This window comes from Dendropsophus ebraccatus, chromosome 12 (assembly GCF_027789765.1).
Source record: "Dendropsophus ebraccatus isolate aDenEbr1 chromosome 12, aDenEbr1.pat, whole genome shotgun sequence".
NCBI classification, from domain to species: domain Eukaryota; kingdom Metazoa; phylum Chordata; class Amphibia; order Anura; family Hylidae; genus Dendropsophus; species Dendropsophus ebraccatus.
In genome coordinates this window covers 72,994,746-73,022,600 of record NC_091465.1, presented here as the reverse complement: position 1 = coordinate 73,022,600, position 27,855 = coordinate 72,994,746, and the positions used below count along the sequence as shown (strand labels likewise).

The 27,855-nt window shown below is 44.0% G+C and overlaps 1 protein-coding gene across 3 annotated transcripts in view; it reads left to right on the top strand.

The window, feature by feature from the left end:
- Nucleotides 1-807: 807 nt before the first annotated feature.
- Nucleotides 808-27,855, top strand: part of LOC138769512 (32 kDa beta-galactoside-binding lectin lec-3-like) — a 39,101-nt gene continuing 12,053 nt past the window's right edge. For 2 of the 3 annotated variants that reach the window (XM_069948046.1, XM_069948045.1), the window contains exons 1-5: nt 808-840; nt 5,284-5,368; nt 12,074-12,112; nt 12,199-12,293; nt 22,081-22,252. In XM_069948046.1, the coding sequence (XP_069804147.1) occupies nt 12,095-12,112; nt 12,199-12,293; nt 22,081-22,252 (285 nt within the window). In that variant the 5' untranslated portion in view covers nt 808-840; nt 5,284-5,368; nt 12,074-12,094. Of the gene's footprint in view, nt 841-5,283; nt 5,369-12,073; nt 12,113-12,198; nt 12,294-22,080; nt 22,253-26,363; nt 26,581-27,855 lie in introns of those variants that run through there. The other variant, XM_069948044.1, reaches the window with a different exon arrangement.

Genomic DNA, 27,855 nt, shown 5'->3' with positions numbered 1-27,855 from the left:
GCTGAGTCTTATTAGCTTTGCCTATTTACCTATAGGTAAACTATACCTATAGGTACACTGTAATGCAATATGCCTGTAATTAGGCAATTGCAGTGAAGTATCCATGGGGGACAATGAAATTAAGTGTAAAAAAATAACACACACAGACACGCACAAATAATAAATAAAGTGAAATAGCCCCCAATACAATAATAAATAAAGTGAAAAAATAAAAATAAAAAGTACACATATTTAGTATTGACGCGTGCGTGATGACACTGCCAATACAATTATTACATGATTACACCTGTGCGGTAATCGCAGAACATTTTAAATGAGAAAAATGCTAATTTTGTCATGTATTTTTGTTTATGGCAGGTGGTGGCGTGCCCAGTCGCCATGTCAACCGCTGCGACTGCAGTAGCTATGCCACTGCCTTCAGCTAAAAAGATAGCCATTTCGATATCTCTAAGACTTTTCTAGGGGAATAGCTCTTTTTTTTTGTGTAGCATACACATACAAACTGGGGTTCAATAGCACTGGGTATATACACAAGGGTCCCCTTTATATTGGGTAGGATATGTGTACGTATTAGTTGTTTTGGGTGCCGTGAGAACATGATTTACGCTGGCAGGTAAAGCACATGTACTAGTCATGCCAGCTGTAATATATCTCACATGTTTACTCAGAAGAAACTTATCCTTGAGAAACCAACATTTCATTTAAATCAGTCAATTAATACAAGGTCATAAGTTCTCTTGAATTCCACCCCTAAAGAAAGAGTTACAGGTGGCTTCTATATAAAGCTATTCTCTTCTAACGTAAGTTTTAAAAAAAAGCAGGTTGAAGAAGAATCTATCTGTAAGTATAATACTTTATTTACATGTACTTCTGTATATATATATATATATATATATATATATATATATAGTACCTTGTATTACTAAGAATAATTAGGCCATGTTCCCACACAGTAGTATTGCTAAGTATTTTGCAACCAAAACCAAAAGTGGATTGAAAACACAGAAAGGCTATGTTCATACACTGTTGAAATTAAGTGGATGGCCGTCATTTAATGGCAAATAATTGTCATTATTTTCAAACATATGTAATTTATTAATAAATGGTGGCCATCCACCCAATTTTAACAGTGTGCAAACATAGCCTTTCTGTGTTTTCAGACCGCTCCTGGTTTTGGTTGCAAAATACTTAGCAATACTGTGTGGGAACATAGCCTTGAAGTGAATCTGTTATATTTAATTTACGTTTCAAACTGCTGACACTTAGAATTGTGGTGGTAAATACAGTAATCACCAAACCCCTCTTGAGAAAAAAAAATTCTCAGGGCACCCTTACCAGGTAGCGTGCTACAAAATACCAATAAAAAAAACAAAAGCTCATTCGTTGACCCACAGGTGACAACTTCTTTGACCTGAGGCATTCGCTTTTCCTTTTTCACTACATTGGGCCCAAACCACCATGATGAGTTCTTGCCAGAACCTGCCAAAAATACATCTTAGGCTTCACACTTTTCCAGCAACTTCCTTCCCTTTTCCCCACTTATAGGCTCCCAAAGTTGTAATTCTGCTATTTGGTGTCATGTGCAGTAAATTCAGTAGGTATGTGGGTTGTCTCCTGTATGGAGGATCCCCTGCTGTGCCTCCATATAGTAATAATGCTCTCTGCTGTGCCCCCATATAGTAATAATTCCCCCTGCTGTGCCCAATATGGTAATAAGGTCCTCTGCTGTGCCCCCCATATAGTAAAAATTCTTTCTGCTGTTCCCCCATATTATAATAATACCTCTTCTGTGCCCCCATATAGTAAAAATGCTCTCTACTGTGCCCCTCCATATAGGGCTGGGCAATATGGCCAAAAAATAAAATCTCGATTAAAAAAAAAAAAAATGTGTTCGATTCTCGATTTAAATCTTGATTTTTTTTTTCTTTTTTGCTAAATAAACAGAGAATTTTCTCCTTGCAGCATTAGATTTTATTTTAATGACGTTTGAGACAACTGTATTGATTCCCATGGTAACAGTGCTCCCCCGGTACCCCCATGTAGTAGACAAGCCCCCTCTGCACCTCATATAATATACAAGCCCCCTCTGTGCCCAATATAAGTAGCTTTGCTAGATATGTGCCACTATGTGCCTCCATCTAGGTAGGGTGTAGTAGTGGAGGATGTATAGGGGATAAGGGGTGTAGTAGTACAGGTACAGATGAAGGGTGTAGTAGGGACTGGGGCAGACGGAGGAGGACTGGGGCAGCTGGGGCAGACTGAAGGGGACAGGGGCAGACTGAGGGGGATGGGCAGAATGAGGAGGACAGGGGCAGACTGAGAGGGACTAAGCAGTGGGGGTGACTGGGGCAGCTTGGGCAGACTAAGGGGGACTGGGGCAGCTAGGGCAGACTGAGGGGCACTAGGGCAGACTAAGGGAGTGACTAAGAGGGACTGGGGCAGCTGGGTGTGACTGAAGGGGACTGAGGCAGCGGGGGGGAGGGTGACTGAGGAGGAATGGGGCAGCTGGGGGTAACTGAAGATGACTGTGGCGGACAAGCGGTGACTGGGCACATAGCCCTCCTCCTCTCACATAGGCGCACACGCTCCCCTCCCTGATGCACATGCAGGTCCCCGGTCTCTGGAGGAGGTCGCAGGGACTGCAGAATAGGGTGAGTGCTGCCATTACTGGAGCTGTACAGCAGGTTTAGGGGTCTGCACTGCACCCCCCGATCCCCCTGTACAGCTCCAGCACCCACAGCGATGCGATCATCCTATTCTGCAGTCCCTGTGGCCTCCTCCAAAGATCGGGGACCTGCACACACCGCTGGAACCGTTCACCCGCCCCACACCACATTGCCGAAACTGCTTGCTTGACCCCACACCGCAGCGCACTGCCCGACCCGCTTGCCCGCCGATCTCCGTACTGCCTTCCGCACACTTCGTCGCAACACATACGTCACAGCCCGCCACACTGCGCACCTCTCTCCTCACAGCCCCCCGCACACCTCCCTCCTCACAGCCCGCCACGCACCTCTCTCCTCACAGCCGCCGCACCGTTCACCTCTCTTCTCACAGCCCACCGCACACCTTTCTCCTCACAGCCCACCGCGCAGCTCTCTCCTCACAGCACGACGCACCTCTCACATTACAGCCCACCACGCACCTCACACCTCACAGCCCGCTGCACCGTGCATCTCTCTCCTCACAGCCCTCCGTGCATTTCTCTCCTCATGGCCCGCCACGCACCTCACAGCCTGCCGCACACCTCTCCTCACAGCCCGCTGCGCACCTCTCTCCTCACAGCCCGCCACACACCTCTCTCCTCACAGCCCGCCGCGCACATCACAGCCCACAATGGGTTTTTTTGAAAATCGAATCGATTCTAAAATCCTGGGCAAATTAATCAAATTAATTTGATTAATCCCCCAGCCCTACCTTCATATAGTAATATAACCCCCTGCTGTGCTTCCATATATTAACGCTCCCTGATGTGCCCACCATATAGTAATAATGCCCCTGCTGTGTCCCTATATAGTAATAATGCCCCCTGCTGTGCCCTCCATATAGTAATAATGCCCCCTGTTGTGCACCCCAATATAGTAATAGTGCTCCCTTCTGTTCTTCAATATAGTAATAATGCCCCTGCTCTGCCCCCATATAGTAATAATGCCCCATTCCGTGTCCTCCATAGTAATAATGTCCCTGCTGTACCCCTCACATAGTAAAATATCCCCAGTTGTATTTACAGTTAATTAACCCCCTTCAATTACGCTTTCATTTAACCCTCTTAACACCTGCAATTAACCCCATTTGTCCCTCACCATCTACACACCTACATAACCCCCTCTGCCTGCAATTAACCCTCTCCGCTCCCCCTCCCACACACACACGCAATTACCCCTTCTCTTACTTAGATCAGTTTTGCCAGTCACAGAGTGCTCCTCTTCGCGCCCACGTCATTGTACACATTCCACCCATGAGACCTGTACAGACATGCCACGAGTAGGGAAGGCCTGAGGAGGGCTGATTGTGGGCCGATTGTGGGTGTATTGATGGTCTATTGTGGGTGTATTGTGGGACTGGGTGGGTATATAATAATCAGCAGTGCAGCCAGTATAGCCATAAAAAAATAGAGCTTTTTTTCTGACTAGAAAGTGAGTGGCTGTACAGTACCATCATGTTAAAAAAAACCTTCAACCAATGTCAGTGGCCAGGGTGCATCTGCAGGTCCATGTGACATTCCTGGCACTACAGTGCCAGTACCATCTGCACGCCAGACCCTTGTCAGTTTCTCACAATGGCTGGACTCCTAAAGATTCAATATAGAGAATGTCATGGAGGAGGAGAAGTTAGACCGTCACATGAGAGCAGTGAGCAGAATGAGGAACGGGCAGGTTGTAGCCGCAGTATAGGCTTGTACTGCATGGCTGACGATAAGTTGAGGGAGGAGAACTTCGTCCCTGACTATGATGAGGAGGAGATAGAAGAAGATGAAGCGATCAACCCCACCTGGCAGCCATGTGTAACATCATCATCAGGAGCAGCAAGTACAATTTGTGCCACCAACCCAGCGTCCACTTGCATCTAAGGATGCTGGGTCAGGAGTGAAAAGGTCGAGAAGGGAACGTGTAGGCCCAAAACAACAAGGCCCTGGCACAGAAGTTCCACAAGGCTGCAGTATTACTCCAGAACAGAATACACAATTGATTGCGCAAATACCTAGTTCAAGACTGAAACTGCATATTTCCCAAAGTCGACATGGAACTGACGGGCATAAATATCCACTAATAGTTTAACGCAGTAGCTCTAGAGCGACATGTGAATGCACCGATAGGGTGAGGTTTTTTGGGAGTCACCAAAGTGAGGGTGGGATGGTCACTCCCATACCCCATCAGGGGTATCCCCTTTCTGTGTTCAATTAAACTGAAGATGGCTTAAACACCCAAAGAGATGCATGCATGGGTTGCGTCTTTTCACTTTGTTGAAACAACAACCTGGTGTTGATATGTAAGCGTGTCTTGGAAAAAGCCAGAGGCCCAGATTCAGCAAGGTTTTTAAACACATTATTTCCATCATTTAAAAAAAAAAGTGGGAAAACCTAAAATTGTAATTATTTTGTTTAATATAAACAGTGTAAAGCCTTCTTGAATCGGGTCTTTTCTCTATTTTTTTCTCTTTGTGGGGGACCGGTGTGGTACTTCGGCATCAGCACTGGACTCGGGGAGGTGAGAGCATGTTAATTATAGTGCTTGAAAAAGCACTATATTGTAATCCGGATTCTTCTTCTTCCGCTTCTTCTAGCCATTCTTCTGCGATTAATACAGCCCGAAACGCTTTGCACACAGACTCCTTTCAAGTGGCGTTTCGAAGCCCTTGGCGGTGACAGGTAAGCTATCTATTTTTGGTTTTGGTGATTGGATTTGCCGCTTTTAAGAAATGTATGTTTAAAGACCCCTAATTTCCTATAGAAAATAATGGCCCATTGGAAATAATGGCCACACTGTAAACACTAACAGCCAATCACAGCACATATGCAAATAGCTGAAATATAGCAGCCAATAGAAATTCTAAGGTCTTGTCAGTCAATGTATCACAACATTCACACAGTCACTATATGTCCACTATTGGCCAATAGAAGACGTAGAAGATGGAAGGTCCTTAACGATTTTGTCTCACTGACATGAGTAAGATTGTCACGGTAACCAAGCAATGATCTTTACCTGCTATAAGTAGCAGAGTTCAGTCAGTAAAGGAGCAGAGCCAGCAGTGCAGCAGAGCCAATACCCGCACTACATAGAAGAGCTGAGCCAGCCGTGTAGCAGAGCCGACACCTGCACTACGTAGCAGAGCTGAGCCAGCCATGTAGCAAATCTCTTTTACTTTTACAGGGACAGTACCCAAGCCACTCTTAAAGGGGCGGTACCCAAGCTGCTCTTAAAGGGGCGGTACCCAAGTCGCTCTTAAAGGGGCGGTACACAAGACGCTCCTAAAGGGATGGACCCAAGTCGCTCTTAAAGGGACGGTACCCAAGTCGCTCTTAAAGGGACGGTACCCAAGTCGCTCTTAAAGGAAGGTTACCCAAGTCGCTTTTAAAGGGACGGTACCTAAGTCACTCTTAAAGGGAGGGTATCAAGGGTTAAATTTTCCCTTAAATGGAAGTCACTGTTAAAGGGGTGCTCTTTTCAAGCACTATGGGGGACATTTATGAAGTCCGGCGTTTTTTACGCCTGGCTTACAAATGTCCCCGCAGCAACGGTGCTCAGGGGATTTATGTAGAGGCGCATTGCCTCTACATAAATCCTGATCGCACGGAGGCCGGCCGTGCGAATATTTTCAAACCTACGCCAGCTCAGAGCTACGAAAAATTATAAATGAAGCGGACCCTGAGTCCACCTAGCCCCCCCCCCCGTTCTGCCCCCTCCACACCCCCTCCCCGCCCCACTGGCGAAGGTGGCGTAAAATGGCCAGATGCGAATAAATTAATTTGCATCTGGCCATTTTACACCAAAAAATACAACTTTTTAGTTTGATAACTTTCTCCCATGTATTTCCCTGGAAATGCAAATCTAATTCTTTCATCCTCTCCCTCCCTGGCACTTTTACAAAAAAATCGCCCCACCCGCACTTGTCTTTTAATTAAGACTACCACCTGGGATACAGATGTCCTGTACTGCTGTGTGTCTGGTATCTCCTCTCTATAGTACAGTGTGATACTACATGTCCTGTACTACTGTGTGTCTGGTATCTCCTCTCTATAGTTCAGTGTGATACTACATGTCCTGTACTGCTGTGTGTCTAGTATCCCCTCTCTACAGTACAGTGTGATACTTCATGTCCTGTACTGCTGTGTGTGCCTAGTATCTCCTCTCTACAGAACAGTGTGATACTACATGTCCTGTACTGCTGTGTGTCTGGTATCTCCTCTCTACAGTACAGTGTGATATTACATGTCCTGTACTGCTGTGTGTCTGGTATCTTCTCTCTACAGTATAGTGTGATACTACATGTCCTGTACTGCTCTTTACCTGGGCACCAGGTGATGACGGCTTTATTTTCTTTTTCTGGGACCCCGTGGGATCCGTTTAAATATATATTAGCTGCTTTTTTTCCTTTAAATTTTCCTTTTTTTTCTCATTTTGGGGGATTTAGAACCAATTACCAGTTTTCCATAGAGTTTTGGTCCCAACATACAATGGTTTCAACATACAATGATTGTCCTGGAAACAATTAATATAGTATGTTGAGCAGGGGCGTAGCTAGGATTCATGGGGCCCCATAGCAAAAAACTGTATGGGGCCCCATGAATCCTGTACGCCCCCCTTCCCCCGCCAAACACAGACAATGACGCACATATACACACACAGAGGCACCATTAACGTATATACAGAAACGCCACTGACATACACACATATATACGCTGTAATGTGATTACACTAGTGCTGATGTATACACCATGAATAGACTGTACACAGGGAAATCATCTCAGTGTAATAAGAAATACTCAACCAGAAATAAAAGAAAATGCAGCAGATATTAGTGGTGAGTTCTTTTATTAGAGCCCAACATTAATAGAAGCTGCTGCAGAACATCTTTGGGAGCAAACCTGTCAATCACTTGAGACACTACTGACATACACAAACATATACACCAGTGCTACAGACATTGCTGACATACACAAACACACACATATACACCAGTGCTACAGACATTGCTGACATACACAAACACACACATATACACCAGTGCTACAGACATTGCTGACATACACACACACACACACACACACACACACACACACATATAGCCAAAGTTACATACACATATTGACATATACATATACCCACAGATACATATGTACACACACTGACACACATACACAGCACTTACAGCTCCAGGCTTCCCCCCTCCTCCTCCTGTAGTCCGGGCTGATCTTCACATAGAAGTATTAAGGACCTTTGGGTCATGTGACCCAAAGGTCCTTCATCCCTCTCCTGTGCCGTCTGGCAGGTCCTGCTCCTCTGTTCAGCCCGCTCACCCGGCACTACAGTGAGGGGGCTGAACAGTGCAGTGGGGGTCCCTCTTCCTCTCTGGACCCCTGGGGGAGCAGGGTACCTACCATGAAGGCAGGGCAGGCTTCCTTGGGCCCCCTTCCTGTCAGTCGCCTTGCCTGTCTTCATTGTAGCTACGCCACTGATGTTGAGGGCCCACTGTATAGTTTTTCTAATGTTGTACTTTTGTAATTTTTATTAACAATAGAATCTTTTTTTGCAAATAGGTTTGTTTAAAATGGCCCTATTGTGACTCCTATAGCGCTTTTATTTTTTCACCTACGGGACTGTATGGGGCATATTTTTTTTGTGCCATTATCTCTAGTCTCTATTAGTATTATATTTGTGTAGATTGGAGTATATATAACTTTTTATTACATTTTTTATATATAAAATGTAATAAAAATCACCAATCCTAATATTGTTTTATTTTATTAGATTGTACAATTTCTGATGTTACGGTACATAATGCGTTAATTAATTTTAATATTTTTATGTGTTTTATTTATTTATACGTTTATTGGGGGAGGGGCTTAGGCATATTTAACCCCTCAACGAAAACGGGCGTACATTTACGCCCTCACTGCCTGGGACTTAACGCAGAAGGACGTAAATGTACGCCCTGGAGCGGTCCCGGGCTATGGAGCGGGCTCACGAGCTGAGCCCGCCCCATACCGGGTAAGGACTGGCCGCTATCTGCAGCCAGGCCCTCACCCTCAATGGCGGGCCGCCGCAATCGCGCGGCCGCCCGCCATTAACCCCTTGAACGCTGTGATCGCGCCGTGACCGCGCCGTTTAAGTATAAGTGACTGGAGCATTTCCGGTCACTTAAAGATTGCTTTTCCTGACTGCCTGAGGTCTCTTACCTTCCTCCGTGCAGTCCTCAGATCGGTGTTCTGATTCAGCCTGCCACAGGCAGGCTGAATCAGAAGATCACAGATAACACTGATCCCTGCAATGCTATGGCATAGCAGGGATCAGTGTTACTGATCTATTGTATGTATAAGATAGTTCCCTAAGGGAACTATAAAAGTGTAAAATAAATAAATAAATAAAAATTTTACAAAGTGCCCCAAAGCCCCTCCCCCAATAAAAGTGAAAATCACCCCCCCCCCTTCCCATTGCATACATAAAACACATAAAAAGTAATAAAGTTAATTAACATATTATACACCGTAGCATACGTAATCGTCCAATCTATTAAAATAAAACAATACTTTTCCCGCACGGTGAACGGAGTGAAAAAAAAATTAATAAAATGCGATCAATACATTTGATCTAGAAAAAAATGTTACTAATAAAAACTACGACCCCATAAGTGAAAAAATAAATGCGCTATAGGAGTCACAATACAACCATTTTAAATATGCCTATTTGCAAAAAAAAAAGTTTTACTGCTAATAAAAATAGTAAAACGTAAGAAAACCTAGTAAATATGCATATCACCGTGTTCAGACCGACCTATAAAATAAAGGAAAAGTGACAGTTTTACCGCAAAGTGGATTACGTAAACATGGAAGCCCCCCAAAATTTGACCCAAGTTTACCGCATGAATGATATTTTGGGGGTTCCGTCATTCATTTAATGGCAGATTGAAAGATGCCATTACAAAGTACAGCTGCTCCTGAAAAAAACAAGCCCTCACATAGCCCTGTAGGTGGAAAATTTAAAGCATTATAGGTCTTAGAAGGAGAGGAGGAAAAAACAAAAACGCAAAAGTGACAATTGTCCCTGTCCTTAAAGGGGTTATCCGGCGAAAAAAAATTATTCACAGAATAACACACATTACAAAGTTATACAACTTTGTAATGTATGTTATGTCTGTGAATGGCCCCCTTCCCCGTGTTTCCCCCCACCCACGCTAGACCCGGAAGTGTGGTGCATTATACTCACCGCATGTCGTGTCGTCCACGGTCTCCGATCGTCAGCAGTGACGTCTTCTTCGGGAGTTTGTCGGATCTTCCCGAGTGCCGGCCACCCTCTGCAGCGTCATCCGAAGCTCAGCCGCGATTGGCTGAGCATAACTGTGCTCAGCCAATCGCGGCTGAGCGGCTGATGACGCGGCCACGTCATCAGCTGCTCAGCCGCGATTGGCTGAGCACAGTTATGCTCAGCCAATCGCGGCTGAGCTTCGGATGACGCTGCAGAGGGCGGCCAGCACTCGGGAAGATCCGCCAAGCTCCCGAAGAAGACGTCACTGCTGACGATCGGAGACCGTGGTCGGCACGCGACAGGTAATGTATAGCGCACCACACTTCCGGGTACACGGGTGGGGGTGGTGGGACACGGGGAAGGGGGCCATTCACAGACATAACATACATTACAAAGTTGTATAACTTTGTAATGTGTGTTATTCTGTGAATAATTTTTTTTCGCCGGACAACCCCTTTAAGGCCATTTCAGGCTCTGTCCTTAAGGGGTTAAAAAAAAAACGCTTTTTTTTCTTATACTTTTTAAGTCCCCCAGGGGACTTTTACATGCAATTATTAGATTACAATGACATAGCAGTGATCAGAAAATGCAATCTGCAGGGGTCCCGATCAGTAAGTGACACGAACTGCTCCTGTCGCTAACACTTAAACACTGCAAATTGCTGCGTTTAAGGGGTTAATGGCAGCGACCCACCATTGATGGTGAGAGCCCGGATGCTAATAGCAGCCATTCCTCACCAGCTATGAACAGGGGTGTAGCTAGGATTCATGGGGCCCCATAGCAAACCCCCGCACAACACAAAGTACTGCATATTTATATATTGGCTCGGTGATGTGGCCAAAAAATAAAATCTTTTGTGGCCAGTAGCAGTCACAAAAGTCTTAAAAAAAAAAGGTTAAATCAAAAGAGAATGAGATGGCTAGTGCACTGATAACCCTGACCTCTGCAGGAGCTAAGGACAATACAGGTCAGGGGTTATCAGAGCAGTGAAGCAGAGATCTCCTTGTCTACTGCTCTTTAACCCTTTTTTGTATTGCATTGTGTAAATAAACTTTGGGTCACTTACACACAGCAGTACATAAGGGGTTAAGCAGAAGGACACAGGACGGCTCTTATCTTCCCTGTGCATCTCCGGGCCCCCCTCCCCCAAGGGCCCCATAACAGCTGCCTAACCTGACACTCGCTATGAAGCAAGCTTAGCTCCTGAGCTTGCTTCATAGCTCGGTATCCCAGCAGGGTGTACATGTGCGCCTGTTTGTGTTAAACAGATTTTCCAGGTAAGAAAAAAAAAATATTCTAAACAATCCCCCTTCCCAATACCACCCTATTTTTGATATACATGTATAACCTATCTTTCACCCTTTACCTGTTCTTTTCTCATTTTTATCGGCTTTGGACATGTAAAATCCTCTAATCTAGGTCCACTCAGACCACGCTCAGCTCCCTTTCCCACAGGACATGTGATCTCCTATCTGGTTGCTGGGTTAGCTGTCTATTTACTTGGTTACCCGACCCCAGGAGACATCATCTGCATCATCTCCATGCACCTGTGCTGCTTCCATAGACTTAGATGTGTCCCTAAACCAAGGTTTCTGTAATATGAAAATGTATAGTTCTATCTCCACTGGTTGTCAGTGAATAGAGGCATATGTACCTGTCTTTGTGTCAGAATACAGGAAAGAAAGATAAGGGGGCGAGTACGCAAATGGACCAAGCAGGGAGATGCATATTGGGAAATGTAGTTTCCTATCAGATATAGATCGGCTTTTCGAAAAACTTGTAACTCAGGAATGGCAGCAGCTAGAAAGACAGGAGACGTCTCAAAACACTCAGGGGGACTTGGTGAGTAAGACCATCTAGCATTTCATCATTTTATATTTTCGCTCTTAGGTGGATAACCCATCCTGCGGGGGCGTACATGTTGCCCACAGTCGTTTAGGGAGCCCACATAATCATCTAATAATTCAACCTTTCGGAACATTAGAACAATGGCCACAATTGGCCATAGCTGTTTCTCATTTCATGAATATATTGCATACTGTATGTGTCTATGTCTGTTTGTATAATAATAATGTGTTTATATGATACATATTTTATATCTTTCTTTATAGTCTCACCCACAGGAAGCAGCCATGAATGTTCATGTACCGGTATGATTTTATCTTCTTTTACTTGTGGTCTATACCAAAGCTGCTTTCTTCCATTTTGTTATACTAACGTCTATTTCTTTTTCTAGGGAGGTGAATTTCAATCTATTTTTAAGGCAAATTTTACTGATAATGAAAAACAATCTGTCACTTTCATGGGATACATCCCTCATGGAGGATACATGTATGTTTCATTTTGAATTACCATCAGTTTTTCAAGTTTGTATAGTGGATATGTAAGGTACAGAGCATAAAACGTGGTATGCTCAGAGTTATACAGGGCCACCAAAGTTTTATTGGCTTCTTGAGAACTGACTTCCATGTATAACAAATGTCAGGGTAAATGAAGTGGGCTCAGGAGCTGCTATCTGCAGTTGATGCTCATTCTCAGCAGCGGGGATTAAAGATCAATTGCAACAGCAGCATTTTTAAGCTAATGGCAGGGGCTTAGCTAGGGGTGCAGCCTGGGGGGACAAGAAAGTCTTAGGGGAGTATTACACAGGCCGATAGGGACCCGATAATAACAGTAAACAAGCGCCGATCTGCTAGATCGGCACTCGTTTACTGGGCCTACTCCACGGCCCGATAATTACCGATGTCCTTGCAGCCCTTGCTAAACTGGTACACTTTACCTATTCCGGGTCCAGGGCTCCTCCTGCTCCTATTCTCCTGCAGCTTCAGAGCGCCTGTCTTAGCTGACAGGGTGCTCAGCCAATCACTGGCTGCGGCGGTCCCAGCCTGTGATTCACTGAGCAGCCTGTCAGCTAAGACAGGCCGCACTGGAGCTGCCCGCACTGGGACCCGGGGAGAAGAGGAGCAGGAGGAGCCCTGCAACATGCATAGGTCATGTATTTCTTTTGCAAATCGTCAGTCGCCGGCGGTGCACTGCTATTACACGTAGCGATACGCGGTCAGTGGCCGACAATTATAGGTCAGAACCTATATCAACGATCAGCCGATGACAACGATCATCGGCTGATCGTTGTGTTTATTACATGGAACGATAATCTGCCAGATAGGGACGATTCAGCAAATTATTGTTTTGTGTAATAGTACCCTTAGTGGGCCCCAACCGATTATGTTACCCATAATGAACCTCAGCAGACAACACTGCTTTCCAAATAATACAGGGAATATTCTGCTACATTACTCATTGTGAATGAGGATTGAGAGCAGTGGAAAACTTTCTACATTTTACATTTTAAAAGGGGTTGTGCAAGATTAGAAAACCATGGCTGCTTTGTTCCAGAAACAGCACCACCTTTGTTTTTTTTGTTGCTTTTTTTTTAAATCCTGGAGAACCCCTTTAACCTGACTATCTCTGCCTACATATAGTGAGGGTGTAGGTAATAAACTTTTAGTCATTACAAGATGTCAGCTGGTTGTGTTCTCATGTTAGGATGGTACATATGTGTGCAATACAATATATGCCATGAGCTGCTAGATATCTATTTCCTACTGGATCTATCTCCCTGATTTCTCTATAGTATCATCTATCTCTCTTTATTATCTATCTATCGATCTATCATCTGTCAATCATTCTGTGGTGACCGCCTCGCCGGTGAGCAGGGGCGGACGGTCACAGGTTAGCTGGAACAATGTGACGCCACTTCTATGGTGGTTGGCCGAGATAAGCCTTACCTGTTGGTGTTATGTTGTGACGCCAGTGCCAGTTGTGCACACAGGTATGGTAGCACACCTGCTTTTATTTTAGTGGGCTGGCTACACCTTTTTCCCCTGTGAACAGTAACCTGCCGGGTTGTTTCGGGGTCCCTTGGGCAATTATCACGGTGGTCCGTAGTGGAGTAGTGAACCACCCTGACTATTGGCACTGCCACCCAGAGAAAGGGGAGATGACCCAAGGGAGTGTGCTTACTGTGTCGGCGCATAGTGAAGAACCAAAGAGTCCCATTAAAATAAATATAATCTTGTTTACTGTGAATATACTTGATACAGGAAACAGGTAATACAGCTTTGCCTTGATATGGTACGTTATACTTGATAGGCTAGATCTGTACTGAGAGTGGAGCAGAAGATATAGCCGAGCTGGCTGGGTTGTGTGCTGAGAGGTAGAAAGTTCAGGAGAGTAGAGAGGAGGATGTTTAGAGAGTCTCAACGCAAAGTAGTACTGTGCTCTGCCGGAAGTTCAGAGGTAGAATAAGTACAAGACTTAAGAGTAGAGAGAATACTTGTGCCTGTGTTTTGACTCTTTGGTCTTTTCACCACCTATTGCCCACCAATGACGGGTGACCCATACTAGAGGGTGATACAAGCCCCAGACCTTTTAGAGTGCATAGGCTTCTAGCAACTTTGCTCTATCCAGATCAGTTCCTTTACTTTGTGTAGATACTGTCCTGCACTGTTTTCCTCTAGTCCACGGCATGGGTTGGGGTGATCCCTGACTTGTCCTCTCTAGTAGCGACTAGCAGTGTTGCTTGAAGAGAAACTGTAGGGAGCGTCCTATTTCTACCGAGTCTAGGGAAAAAGACCCTACACTTCCTCTACCTATGTGACTTCCTTCCTACAGCATGTGTAAACTGTGCTGTGAGTGGGTAAGGAGTGCTTGATGATAGGTTAGAAAAGGAAAGAACTCTCATTGGTGTACAGATCCATGTGACAAACAAAACACAATAACCCTGTAGCTTCTACAGCTATGCAATATCTGGATATACATATTAGCAACAACAAAAATATGGTACTGCTACATAGTATCATAGTAACATAGTAAATAAGGTTGAAAGAAGACAAGAGTCCATCAGGTTCAACCTAGGGAAATCCTACTGTGTTGATCCAGGGAAGGCAAAAACCCCTATGAGGCAGACAACAATTGCCCCACCACAGGGAGAAAACTCCCTCCCGACTCCAATGGCAACCAGAATAATCCCTGGATCAATGTATCACCGGAAATCTAATTCACATAACTTGTAATATTATATTGTTCAAGAAAAGCATCCAGGCCTCCCTTGAACTTATTTAATGAATCGGCCATGACAACCTCATGTGGCAGAGAGTTCCACAGTCTTACCGCTCGTACAGTAAAGAACCCGCGTCGATGCTGATGATAAAATCTTCTTTCCTCTAGACGTAGAGGATGCCTCCTTGTCATGGTTACAGACCTAGGAGTAAAAAGACCACTACAAAGATCTCTGTACTGTCCATTCATATATTTGTACATTGTGATCAGATCGCCCCTAAGACGTCTTTTTTCTAGCGTAAATAACCCCAAGCTTGATAACCTGTCCTGGTACTGTAACCCACCCATTCCGTTAATGACCTTTGTTGCCCTCCTCTGCACCCGCTCCAGTTTAGCTGTGTCCTACTTATATACCAGTGCCCAAAACTGTACACAGTATTCCATATGTGGTCTGACCAGTGATTTATAAAGAGGAAAAACTATGTTCTCATCTTTAGCATCTATACCTCTTTTGATGCATCCCATTATTTTATTAGCCTTGGCAGCTGCTGCCTGGCACTGATCACTAAAGTTGAGTTTACTGTCCACCAAAACCCCCAGGTCCTTTTCGGAAGTAGTTTTACCCAGTGTTTTATTATTTAGCACATAACTGTACTTATTATTTCTACGGCCCAAGTGCATAACCTTACATTTATCCACATTAAACTTCATTTGCCATTTCACTGCCCAAGCCTCTAGCTTCTCCAAATCCCTCTGTAATATGATATTATCCTCCTCTGTACTGATTACTCTACCCAGTTTATTATCATCTGCAAAAATGGAGATTCTACTCTGTAGCCCCTCTACAAGATCATTAATAAAAATATTAAAAAGAAGTGGACCCAACACTGACCCCTGTGGTACCCTACTAGTAACTAAAACCCAATCTGAATATGTTCCATCAATGACCACCCTCTGTTTTCTATCACACAACCAGTTACTTACCCATTTGCATACGTTTTCCCCTAGTCCCAGCATCCTCATTTTGTAGACCAACGTTTCATGCGGCACAGTATCAAATGCCTTTGAAAAGTCCAGATACACAACATCCACAGCCTCCCCCAGGTCCAGTCTATAACTTACCTCTTCATAGAAGCGATCAGATTAGTCTGACAGGACCGATCCCTCATAAATCCATGCGGGTGCTGCGTCATAAGATTATTTTCATTAAGATACTCCAGTATAGCATCTCTTACAAACCCCTCAAATACTTTACCTACTATAGATGTTAGACTTACGGGCCTGTAGTTTCCAGGATCACTGTTTGACCCCTTCTTAAATATTGGTACCACATTAGCTATGCGCCAGTCCTGTGGAACAATCCCTGTCATTATAGAATCTTTAAATATAAGAATAACGTAGGATGGATTCCTTCTGGGCCCGGTGACTTATGGATTTTAATGTTTTTAAGGCGTCTCCCCACTTCTTGTTGTGTTAGGCAGGTGAGATTTATGGGAGGATTTACATTATCCCTAGTCATTTCGTCTGTTATGGGATTCTCCTCTGTGAATACAGTAGAGAAGAATGTATTTAGTAGATTAGCCTTTTCCTCTTCCCCCTCCACCATTACACCCAGATTATTTTTGAGAGGACCAACATTTTCGGTTTTAAGTCTTTTGTTGTTTATATAGGTGAAGAACATTTTGGGATTCGTTTAACTTTCTGTGGCTATCCTTCTTTTGCGAAGGATGTAACCAATAGCAACACCCGTGGTGGGACACCACATATCTATCTATCTCCTATCTATCGGGCAGCACAAGGATTGTGCCATAGCTGAATGCTTAGAATTTTCTCAATTTTCTAAATGTCATCATAGCTAACAAATAGCAGCAATATACAAACAGCAAATGTTAACACCATGCATGTTACTGCCATACTGCTACTGACCAAACCAAGTATACAGATACCTATACTACCAATATACAACTAATAAATAATACCTCAACAGCCCGCCCCATTAACCCCCTGGCTGCCAGACATTATACATTACCGGGTCCCCATTCCTGCTTGCTTCTGGGCTCCCGGTGTCTTCACGGCCCTCCCGGCAGCGCACTGATTGGCCGGGCGGGACGTGCTGGGAGCCGTCGAAGCAAGCAGGAGCCAGGATCAGGTAATGTATACTGTATCCTGCCCGCCCCCCTGCAGCCCTGATCGCCCGCAGCCCCCGGCCACACGATCGCCCCCAGCCCCGCAGCCCCCGGCTGCACGATCGCCCCAGCCCACGGCCGCACGATTGCCCGCAGCCCCCAGCCGCACGATCGCCCGCAGCCTCCGGCCGCACGATTGCCCCCAGCCCCGCAGCCCCCTGCCACACGATCGCCCGCAGCCCCCGGCCGCACGATTGCCCCCAGCCCCGCAGCCCCCAGCCACACGATCGCCCACAGCCCCGGGCGATCGTGTGGCCGGGGGCTGGGGGCGATCGTGTGGCCGGGGGCTGGGGGCGATCGTGCGGCCGGGGGCTGCGGGGCTGGGGGCAATCGTGCGGCCGGGGGCTGCGGGCGATCGTGCAGCTGGGGGCGATCGGGCCTGCAGGGGGGCGGGCAGGATATACATTACCTGATCCCGGCTTCGGCTTGCTTCGGCGGCTCCAGGCACGTTCCGCCCGGCCAATCAGTGCGCTGCCCTGCCGCAGCACACTGATTGGCCGGGCGGGCTGTGAAGACACCGGGAGCCCAGAAGCAAGCAGGAAAGGGGACCCGGTAATGTATAATGTCTGGCGGCCGGGGGATTAATGGGGCGGGCTGCAGACAAAGTCGCAGCAGGGATGTACATCCCTGCTGCGATTTTGTCTTCCATTGAAAGAATAGGGGCCGGATCCACAGCGAGTCTCGCTGCAAATACGCAGCAAGGGGACTCGCTGCGGAAAAGGCAAGTGGGTTTGTACCCTAAAAGTAGATTTAGCTGTATATAGGTTCTGCAGATCTTCTACGGTTATCATAGTGCATCTACATCCAGTGACTCACAGGGGATGTTTTTGATATTCAAAGTTGTTCGCTTTTCCTGTCTTCTTCATCTGGCACGGCCATCATGAACTTCTCAAACCAAGACTTGTCTCCACAGGATCTTCTAGAGAAACATTTTAGGCTTCTGGCTCCAATATCATCCTCATCTCTATACAAGCAACCCTAAGAAAGCTGGATGGCCTCCATCATACTGAGAATAGGATGCTTGGAAAGCTCGGTGACCTCTAACTGACAGAGACAGAATTAATATCCCACCTGCTGTAGAGCTGACATATTGTACAGAGGCTTCCTGCACAGGAAGCACAGGTCTGTAGTATAGCGTGCTGTTCCCTTTAGTTGAGAATACATCTTAAAGGCATATGCACAGCTAAAAATCACTTCAGCCCATGGATCGGAAACTTAAATTCCAGATCCCCAGGCAGGTTTCCCCTAAGCTCAGGGCCCGGTCACCATGAAAAATGTGACTGCGGCCCTAAACAGCAACTCGGGGGACTCATCTGGAAGACAAATATCACATTGCCACGTGTAGCAATCCATCAGTTAGTGGGTTCCCAGCCTTGGAGGACCTGGGAGCAGCCGCCACCCTTTGCCTCCCCCAAATTTCACTACTGGCTAATGGGTACAGTGAATTTCTGATATAAATGAAGCAAAGTGCCTTGTTACATTGGTTGTTGGCTTATCTGCCGGGTGCCTTTGAACTCCATGCTGCTCCGCTCTGGGTGCCTGGAAAAGCTGGATCCAGTCCTGGGAAACTTCTCCCAGTTTCCCAAGACTGGATCTAGCTTTTCCAATCTTCTGAGGTAGAGGGGAGTTCAAAGACAGCAGGCTGATAAGCCAACTGCTGAGCTAACAAAGTACTTCAATTCATTTGTATCGTAAATTTTCCTTTTTCCATGGGCCAATAATCGGGCAGGAGAATTGCTAGAAAGGCTCCTGTGACCAATAATTGGCACTTGTGAAGGTGGCAGCAATCAGCTGAGGAGTAGTAAAACGCCTAATCCTTGGTTCATCTTGTCTTTTGAGCCTGCTACACAATAACGATAAAGAGAAACCGACAGCATAAGAATGTAAACGTTTGCTGTCAGTTTCCAGATCACAAGCAATATATACTTACCATGCACGCTGTTTGTGATCCAGGCGCTATTCTATCCTCAGCCGCTGCTGTATCTTTAGGCCGCGACCTCCTCCACAATGATTGTCATCTGGAGGAGGTGGGGCCTGAAGATTCAGCCAGAGGACTGGAAAACGGGATGCCGGGTCACAAGCAACTCAGATGGTAAGTACATACTGCTTGTGATCTGGAAAACTGATATATGTAAATCTATGCTGTCAATTTCCAGGGCTGCACGAACGATACAAGGAAAATTCATGCAGCCCGGCAGCTCAGTTTCTCGTGCCAGGTAAATACACTGCAAATGAGGACCGATCTTGTTTATAAATCTACTAGTGTAAATGTAAATCTATTAGTGTAGTGACTGTAAACCTTTAGTTGCCAGTATTTTCATGTCTCCGATAAATTAAAATGGAAATAAAAATTGTCACGTTCAAAAATGTCCAAACCATTAGAATAGATAGTAATAATAATAGTAATAATAGTTAGAGGGGAAAAAATAGCTCACTCCCCTAAAGAAATAATAATAATAAAAAAATAAAATAAAAAGAGAGAGAAAAAAGAGGGAAAAAAAGATTATAATGTTATAATGTCAGGTCACATTTATCCAACACAATATAATTAAAAACGACATTCACTGCACAAAAAATAAGTCTCCACAAAGGATATAAATAAATAATCAAGCTCTCATTGACAGAGCTAAAACATTGCACTATTGTTTCATGGGCAAATAAAACCCAAATCTATTTTTCAACATTTTGGAGTGCTGCAGTCATCCTGTTGTTCTATCTCCTATCTATCTATCTATCTATCTATCTATCTATCTATCTATCTATCTATCTATCTATCTATCTATCTATCTATCTATCTATCTCCTATCTATCTATCTCCTATCTATCTATCTCCTATCTATCTATCTATCTATCTATCTATCTATCTATCTATCTATCTATCTATATCAATTACAGATTGTTTAATGATTATGGCAGTTGCCGAATATGCCGTTCAAGCTTATTTACCTTCATTAATTTTGATACACTTCACATGCTTTTATCACTTGTATATGTAAATCCCGAGGGTAAGTCTTGTGATTACCCACGTCATCCTAAAACACAGATGTAATCAATTACCTGCACCGTATGCACCAATTGTTTGTATTTCTGACACTATATAATGATTTCCATATGCTTCACTATACACGCTTGAAAATGGCGGCAGGCAGCCGCTAAAACATTGTGTCCTTTGTATGCTGCACGAGTTTGAAATAAATTACACTTTGATTTGAAGTTACGGAGGAGTGCTGTGGACTTTTATATACTATCTAGCAAGGTCTGTGGTCTAGACCTGATCCGCGGGCACCCCACATCTACCTTAGAAGTGCTGCTAATCTTTCCACATCTATCTATCTATCTATCTATCTATCTATCTATCTATTATCTATCTATCTATCTATCTATCTATCTATCTATCTATCTATCTATTTCCTATCTATCTATCTATCTAGCTATCTATCTTTTATCTACCAAAGGGTCCATTTACACAGAAAGATTATCTGACAGATTATCTGCCAAAGATTTGAAGCCAAAGCCAGGAATGGATTTGAAAAGAGGAGAAATCTCAGGCTTTCCTTTATGACCTGATCTCTGTTTATAGTCTGTTTATGGCTTTGGCGTCAGATCTTTGGCAGATAATCTGTCAGATAATCTTTCTGTGTAAATGGACTCTATGGGCCACATGTATCATCCTACGAACGGATGATTTTCGGCGGAAAGTGCCGATTTGCGTATTTTTTTATACACAAATGGCCGATTTGCGAATAAAATATTCGCAAATCGGCACTTTCCGCCGAGTACGCCAGGGGGGCGGAAAGGGGGCATGTAGTGGGCGGAACGGAGGGCGCGGACTCAGATCCGTTCCGCCCAAATATACGCCGAAAACCTACTCCAGTCCTCAGCTGGCGTAGGTTTTCGGCGGTGCGCACCAGCGCGCACGGGATTTATGTAGAGGTAGTCCGCCTCTACAAAAATCTCCGTACCCCCGGAGCTGCGGGGGCATTTTTAAGTCCGGCATAAAAAACGCCGGACTTAATAAATGCCCCCCTTTCTATCTATCTATCTATCTAAAATAGGAAATCGGAGCAGCACTTCAGACTTCAAGAGAATAACAGGTGCCAGCGGATCCTGGTCAGGACCAAAGACCGGTGTATATAATGGAGGAAAATCCACAGCACTCCTTGGTAAATTTCAAAAAAGGTGCGGTTTATTCAAAAGACTTGTGCAGCATACAAACGCGACGTTTCAGCGGCAGTATCTATCTATCTATCTATCTATCTATCTAGTTGAAAAAGACGACGGTAGGTCGTCGAAACGTCGCACTTTTGACTTGTTTGCTGTGCTGCACCATCATGGAATAAAACACTTTTTTGAATTTTCAACTTATCTGGAGTGCTGTGGGCGATCCTTTTTGTATCTATCTATCTATCTATCTATCTATCTATCTATCTATCTCCTATCTATCTATCTATCTATCTATCTATCTCCTATCTATCTCTTATCTATCTATCTATCTCCTATCTATCTATCTATCTATCTATCTATCTATCTATCTATCTATCTATCTATCTCCTATCTATCTATCTATCTATCTATCTATCTATCTATCTATCTATCTCCTATCTATCTCTTATCTATCTATCTATCTATCTATCTATCTATCTATCTATCTATCTATCTATCTATCTCCTATCTATCTCTTATCTATCTATCTATCTATCTATCTCTTTCTCTATATCTATACGTATTGGGACACAAGTCATAGTAATATTCACCCACGGGTCAATAAATGCTCTGTACCTTAGATCAGTATAGATTTAACCTACTGTAACACATATCTTTTACATAGAACTATGTCAACACTAAACTTGATGTCACTGTCACTTTTTCAGGTTTTCAGTAGATTTTTTTAGCAACGAAAAAGAAAATATTCCCTTTCATTTGAAGATTTTTTTGAGGAGTGGATACATATTAACAAATTCTTATGAAAGCGGCTACTGGGGAAAAGAGATATATGTTCCAAGTAATGTCGTATCTCCATTCCATTATGACCAAGATTTTACGGTAAGAACAAAAAATAAGAACAAAATTCTTATTAACTGACGGTTACAAAAATAATTGGTTGTATTGTTTGGTGAATTTTTTCCGATGGCAACAACGGCCGTAGTTTTTGCGCAGCGGAACATAGCCTATTAAAGCGACTCTGTACCCACAATCTGTCTACCCCAAACCGCTTGTACCTTCAGATAGTTGCTTTTAATCCAAGATCTGTCTTGGGGTTCGTTCGGCAGGGGATGCAGTTATTGTCCTAAAAAAACAACTTTTAATCCTACAGCGCTGCGTCTAACGGCCGGGGCTGACATTTGTATATGCATTAGCCTGGCACCACCTCTCGGTCCTTCCTCCCCACCCTGCTCAGCATTAGGAATGATCCAGGAACCTTTACTGCTGTTTGGGCTTTGCACAGGTGTATTAATGATCCAGCCCATGTTCATTATGCACAAAGCTGGGGAATAGGAAGCAATCTGCCTGAAGCATTCCTAATCATGAGGCGGGTGGGGAGAAGGGAAGGAGAGGTTGTGCCAGCCTAATGCATATACTAATGTAAGCCCCGGCCATTAGACACAGCGCTACAAGTTTAAAAGTTGTTTTTAAAGCAATAACTGCATCACCTGCCGAACGGACCCCAGGACAGATCTTGGATTAAAAGCAGCTATCCGAAGGTACAAGTGGTTTGGGGAGGGACAGATTGTGGGTACGGAGTCGCTTTAAGCAATGGGATCCCGGCCGGAGCGTACACACATCGTATATGCTCCGGCCGGGATCTGTGCGGCCCCGCAAATAACTGACAGGTCAGTTCACAATGTGAAGTGAGTGGCTCCGGCCGCTTGCTTCACTGTGTGCTATGGTAAGCTCTGATGCGGGCGCACGCTGATGATCCGGCCAGATGATCCGGCCAGAGACCGGCCGTTCTGTGACCCGCCCGGGGTCACGGAACGGCTGGTCTCATACGTTGTGTGAACATAGCCTTAGACAGTAAGAATAAAAAAAACAGAATTTTTCCAATATTATGTTTGTTTAGTTTGAAATTTCTCAATTTAACTAGGAAAAAGGGAGAAAACGCATGCCAAAATTTGTAACGTAGGTTCTCCTGAGTACAACGGTACCCCATATGTGGGTATAAACCACTTTATGGGCACGACGCAGGGCTGAGAAGGGAAGGAGTGTCATTTTGCTTGAGCAAAACCACAGCTAGTATTGGTTATTAGAATAGCACAGTTACAAAAAAAAATAAGATTACAGGTAATCTGGAGGTATTTACGGGCAATCTGGGGGTGTTTACTGGCTATCTGGGGTGGTTATGGGCAATCTGGGGTGGTGACAGGCAATCTGGGGTGGTTGCGGGCAGTCTGTGGCAATCTAGGATGGTTACGGCCAGTCTGTGGCAATCTGGGGTGGTTACGGGCAATCTGGGGTGATTATAGGCAATGTGAGGGTGTTTACTGGCTATCTGGGGGTGGTTATGGGCAATCTGGGGGTGTTTGCTGTCTATCTGGGGTAGTTACGGGCAATTTGGGGGTGTTTACTGCTAATCTTGGGTGGTTACTGGCTCTTTGAGGTGATGATAGACAATCGAGGGGGTTATGGGCAGTTTGTGGCAATCTATGGTGGTTACGGTTAATCTGAAATGGTTACGGGTAAACTGGTGTGGTTATGAATAATCTGGAGTGGTTACAGTTGATCTGAGGTGGTTACAGGTAATGCGGGGTGGTTACAGGGGTAATGCGGGGTGGTTACAGGTGTAATGCGGGGTGGTTACAGGTAATCCGAGGTGGTTACAGGTAATGCGGGAGGGTTACAGGTAATGCGGGAGGGTTACAGGTAATCTGGGGCACCTGACTTTTTATGCCCTGTGACCAATGATTTATGGTGACAGGGCATAAAAAGTGCCGGCAGCATTTGGAACAAGCGATCAGCGGTATAAAGTATATTGCTTGTACCAGGACCATACCGGGTGGTCCACAATCATTGTCCCATGCTCTACCACGTCTGGTGGTAGAGAGAATGGGGCTTTGATCATGTTTAGGAATCCATCACTGTGAACAGAGTCTATTCACAGTAATGTCGGCTATCTTCCTAACAAAAACCCACAAAAACTGTTGCCACTTTGCAAGATCCATAGTGTTCTTATCTTTGCGATTTTGGGCTAATTTTTTGCGGGAAAATGTGTAGTTTCTATTGATACCAAGTTTTATATATATATGACTTTTTCATCTCTTTTATGCTGTATTTTCTAAAGTGGATTGATGAAATACAGCTATTCGGGTACAGTTTTTTTTTTTTTTTTTTTATTACAGTGTGTGTCGAGAAATATATTTAATGATTTAGTTTTATACATTGGGCTGTTACGGATGTGGCGATACCAAACATGTATAGGTTTTGTGTTTTTGATCTGTTTTATGTAACAGTTTATATTGTATAGGGAATGTAATGCATTTTTATTATTGGGGGGGAGGATGTTTTGTGTTTTGGTGCATTTTTTTTTACTTTTACACTAGTGTACATTACTGTACACTAGTGTAATACTGTAAAGTGTAAAGCTGTAGTGCAGTGTATTGTATTATGCATCATGCTGACAGGCAATCTGCTCAGCCATGCCTGTCAGCATGATGGCATCTCCATGGTAAACCCAAGGGGGCGGCAGAGCATTCCGATACGTACGTATTATTGTATTGGGGATATGGGGATTATATGTAAATTTTATTTTAAATATATTTTTTTTGTGTGTTTTTCCCCCTTTTTATTTTAGTCCCACCATGGGGACTTTACTGTAAAATTTCCTGATTATACTGCAGTGCAATATGCCTATAATAGGCAAAGCTGATCAGACTCAGCCTTTAGGTAGTAGTAGTAGTAGTAGAGGTATAGTGGATAAGTGTAGTAGTAATAGTAGAATAGTAGAGGTATAGTACATACTGTATGGGGTGTAGTAGTAGATAAGGGGAGTATCAGTAGTGGGAGTAGTAGCATAGGGAGTTGTAGTAGTTGTAGTGGGAGTAGTAGTATAGGGAGTTGTAGTAGTTGTAGTGGGAGTAGTAGTATAGGGAGTTGTAGTAGTTGTAGTGGGAGTAGTAGTAGCAGTAGCTGGAATAGTAATAGAAGTAGCAGTTGGTGTAGTAGTAGTAGTAGCAGCATTACTGGGAGCAGTAGTAATTATAGTCAGAGTAGTATAGGTAGTGGGAGTAGTAGTAGTTGTAGAAGTAGTTGGGACTAATAGTTTTAGTTACTTGGTAGGCCGGAAGTGGGAGGGATGAGGCATCGTGTCGGGTCCGTTAATGGTGTTCCGGGTGTCTCCTGTCCGGAGGGATCCTCATTGTCTTGCTGTTGCTCCTCGAGGGTCTTTTGCGTGCAAGTGGCCAGGTTCTCCTGTGCGCTGTGACCTGCAGGAGGAGCAGCTTGCAGCTCCAGGACTGGTCAGACTAAGGCTGGTGGCTGCCAGTAACTGCACTGCCCAGGCCCTGAGTGCTACTACTCCCCCTACAAGTCAGTGCGCCCCCTTCTGGGCTGCTAGGGAGAGCATGCTGCCAGGTCTGGATCTTTGGGCAGGGTAGGCTGCTGCCACTGGGGACTCCTACAAGTCATAGGCCCCCTGGTAGCTGCCTACCCTGCCAAATGCGAAAGGCAACTCTGGGGAGACATAATAAAGAATGTATGCTTAGCCATGTCCATGGCTAAGCAAGTTAAGTGTCACCAGCTCTCTGCCAGCCGCCAGCCTCCTGCTGCTCTCACTCCTGCTATGTTACGTCCCATCTCTCAGAGAGCTTGTGGCGGCTGTCAGAGATCTGGTGACACTGTGCTGTGAGAACTAAGGGGCGAGTAAGTAAAGCTTCCTTATTATTTCCCCCACCTTATGCCTGCACAAGATTTTTAGATTTGGCCGGCGTTCCCTTTTAATCCCAATTTGCCAGAGGGTCCGGCGGCGCTATGAAGTGTGCTCAGGAGCTCACTTCATGGCACGTGGGGACTGCCACTGCCGCTGTGCTCCTGTCACTGTCCAATCTGGAATCCCCGCAGTCACACTGATTGTTCTATCTGACTTTGTTTTTTACTGCACGTTGGTTAATCTTTGGGAACTGGTAAATAACATCTGCCTTTTCTATATATTTACTCCCAGATGGAAATCAAGAACACAGAAAAAACTGTTGATGTGTATGTGGATGGAGACAGACTTCTCGGGTTTGAACATCGCCTGCCCTTTAACCAAATAGATTATATTCGATTTTACGGAGAGGTCGAAATTAACTTTATCAAATTTTAGTTCCATGGAAAATACCAGTTCCAGCAAAAAAAAAAAAATTCTAATCAACTGGTTTTAGAACATTATATAGATTTCTAATTTATTTAAAAAAAAAGATAAAAAATCTCTTGTCTTATTAGCTTCTGTATGTCCTGCAGGAAATGCTATTTTCTTTTTAGTCTGACACAGTGCTCACTGCTCACATCTCTGTCCGAGACAGGAACTGTCCAGAGCAGTAGCAAATTCCTATAGAAAACCTCTCTTGCTCTGGACAATTCCTGTCATGGACAGAGGTGGCAGCAGAGAGCACTATGTCCGACTGAAAAGAGAACAGCACTTCCTACAGGACATACAGCAGCTGATAAGTATGGTAAAACAGGAGATTTTTAAATAGAACTAAATTACAAATCTATGTAACTTTCTAAAACCAGTTGATTTAAAAGAAAACCATTTTTCACCGGATAACTCCTTTAAGTCATTGATAGAATACTTTGAGGCATGTTGGTAACAGCACATGGAGGATATTACTTTCGACTAACATTTTCCTGATTTAAGCTTCCATAAAGTGTTCACAGAATTGGCTTCTTTTGCCTTTTTATTTTAATTTTACAATTCTCCAGCATTAAAATGTAATACAAGCAGACCTATTGCGCAAATCTAAAGGCGATTTTTAAAAAAATTCACCCGCTGCTAGTGGGAAAGGTGTATTCAACATGTACGCTTTAAATTTGGGTTACTTTTTAGAAAGTCCTAATTTTTTTGGAGCGCTCTTGTAATGTGGCAGTGATCAGAATTATTCTGTATGATGTAAGCAGTCTTAAAGATTAGATTAGTTCCAATATTTCCATTTTTAATGTAGATGTTTAGATCTAAAAACATTACATCAATTCTAATATAAACGGTAAATTCTAAACCTAACACATTACCATTTAAAATGCCGATAAAATCAGCTTTTTCCATAGCAAACTGCTCTTTCCATAGCAATACAATATCGTCAAAGGAGTGTTTATAAAATGTAATGTTATAGTTAGGAAAAGATTTTTCAAAATCACCCATGTATAAATTAGCATAACATGGAGTTTATTTTGTCCCCAAGGCCGTACCATATTTTTAAAAATAACATTTTATTTATATTTTTAATAATATATGAAAAAATAAAAAAATATATTCTCTATTTTAAAATTGTATTTATTTATTTAAATTTCAAATAGTTACAAGAAAGAACAAATAAAATAGCTTTTGATATTGGGGATTCGGAATCTAATTTTTCAGATCACTGTCATCACACGCTGTAATGTCAATAATTGCAACTAGAGATGAGCAAAACTAATCTGGCAAATCAAGGTTCGCTGCGAATCACGTTTTCAAT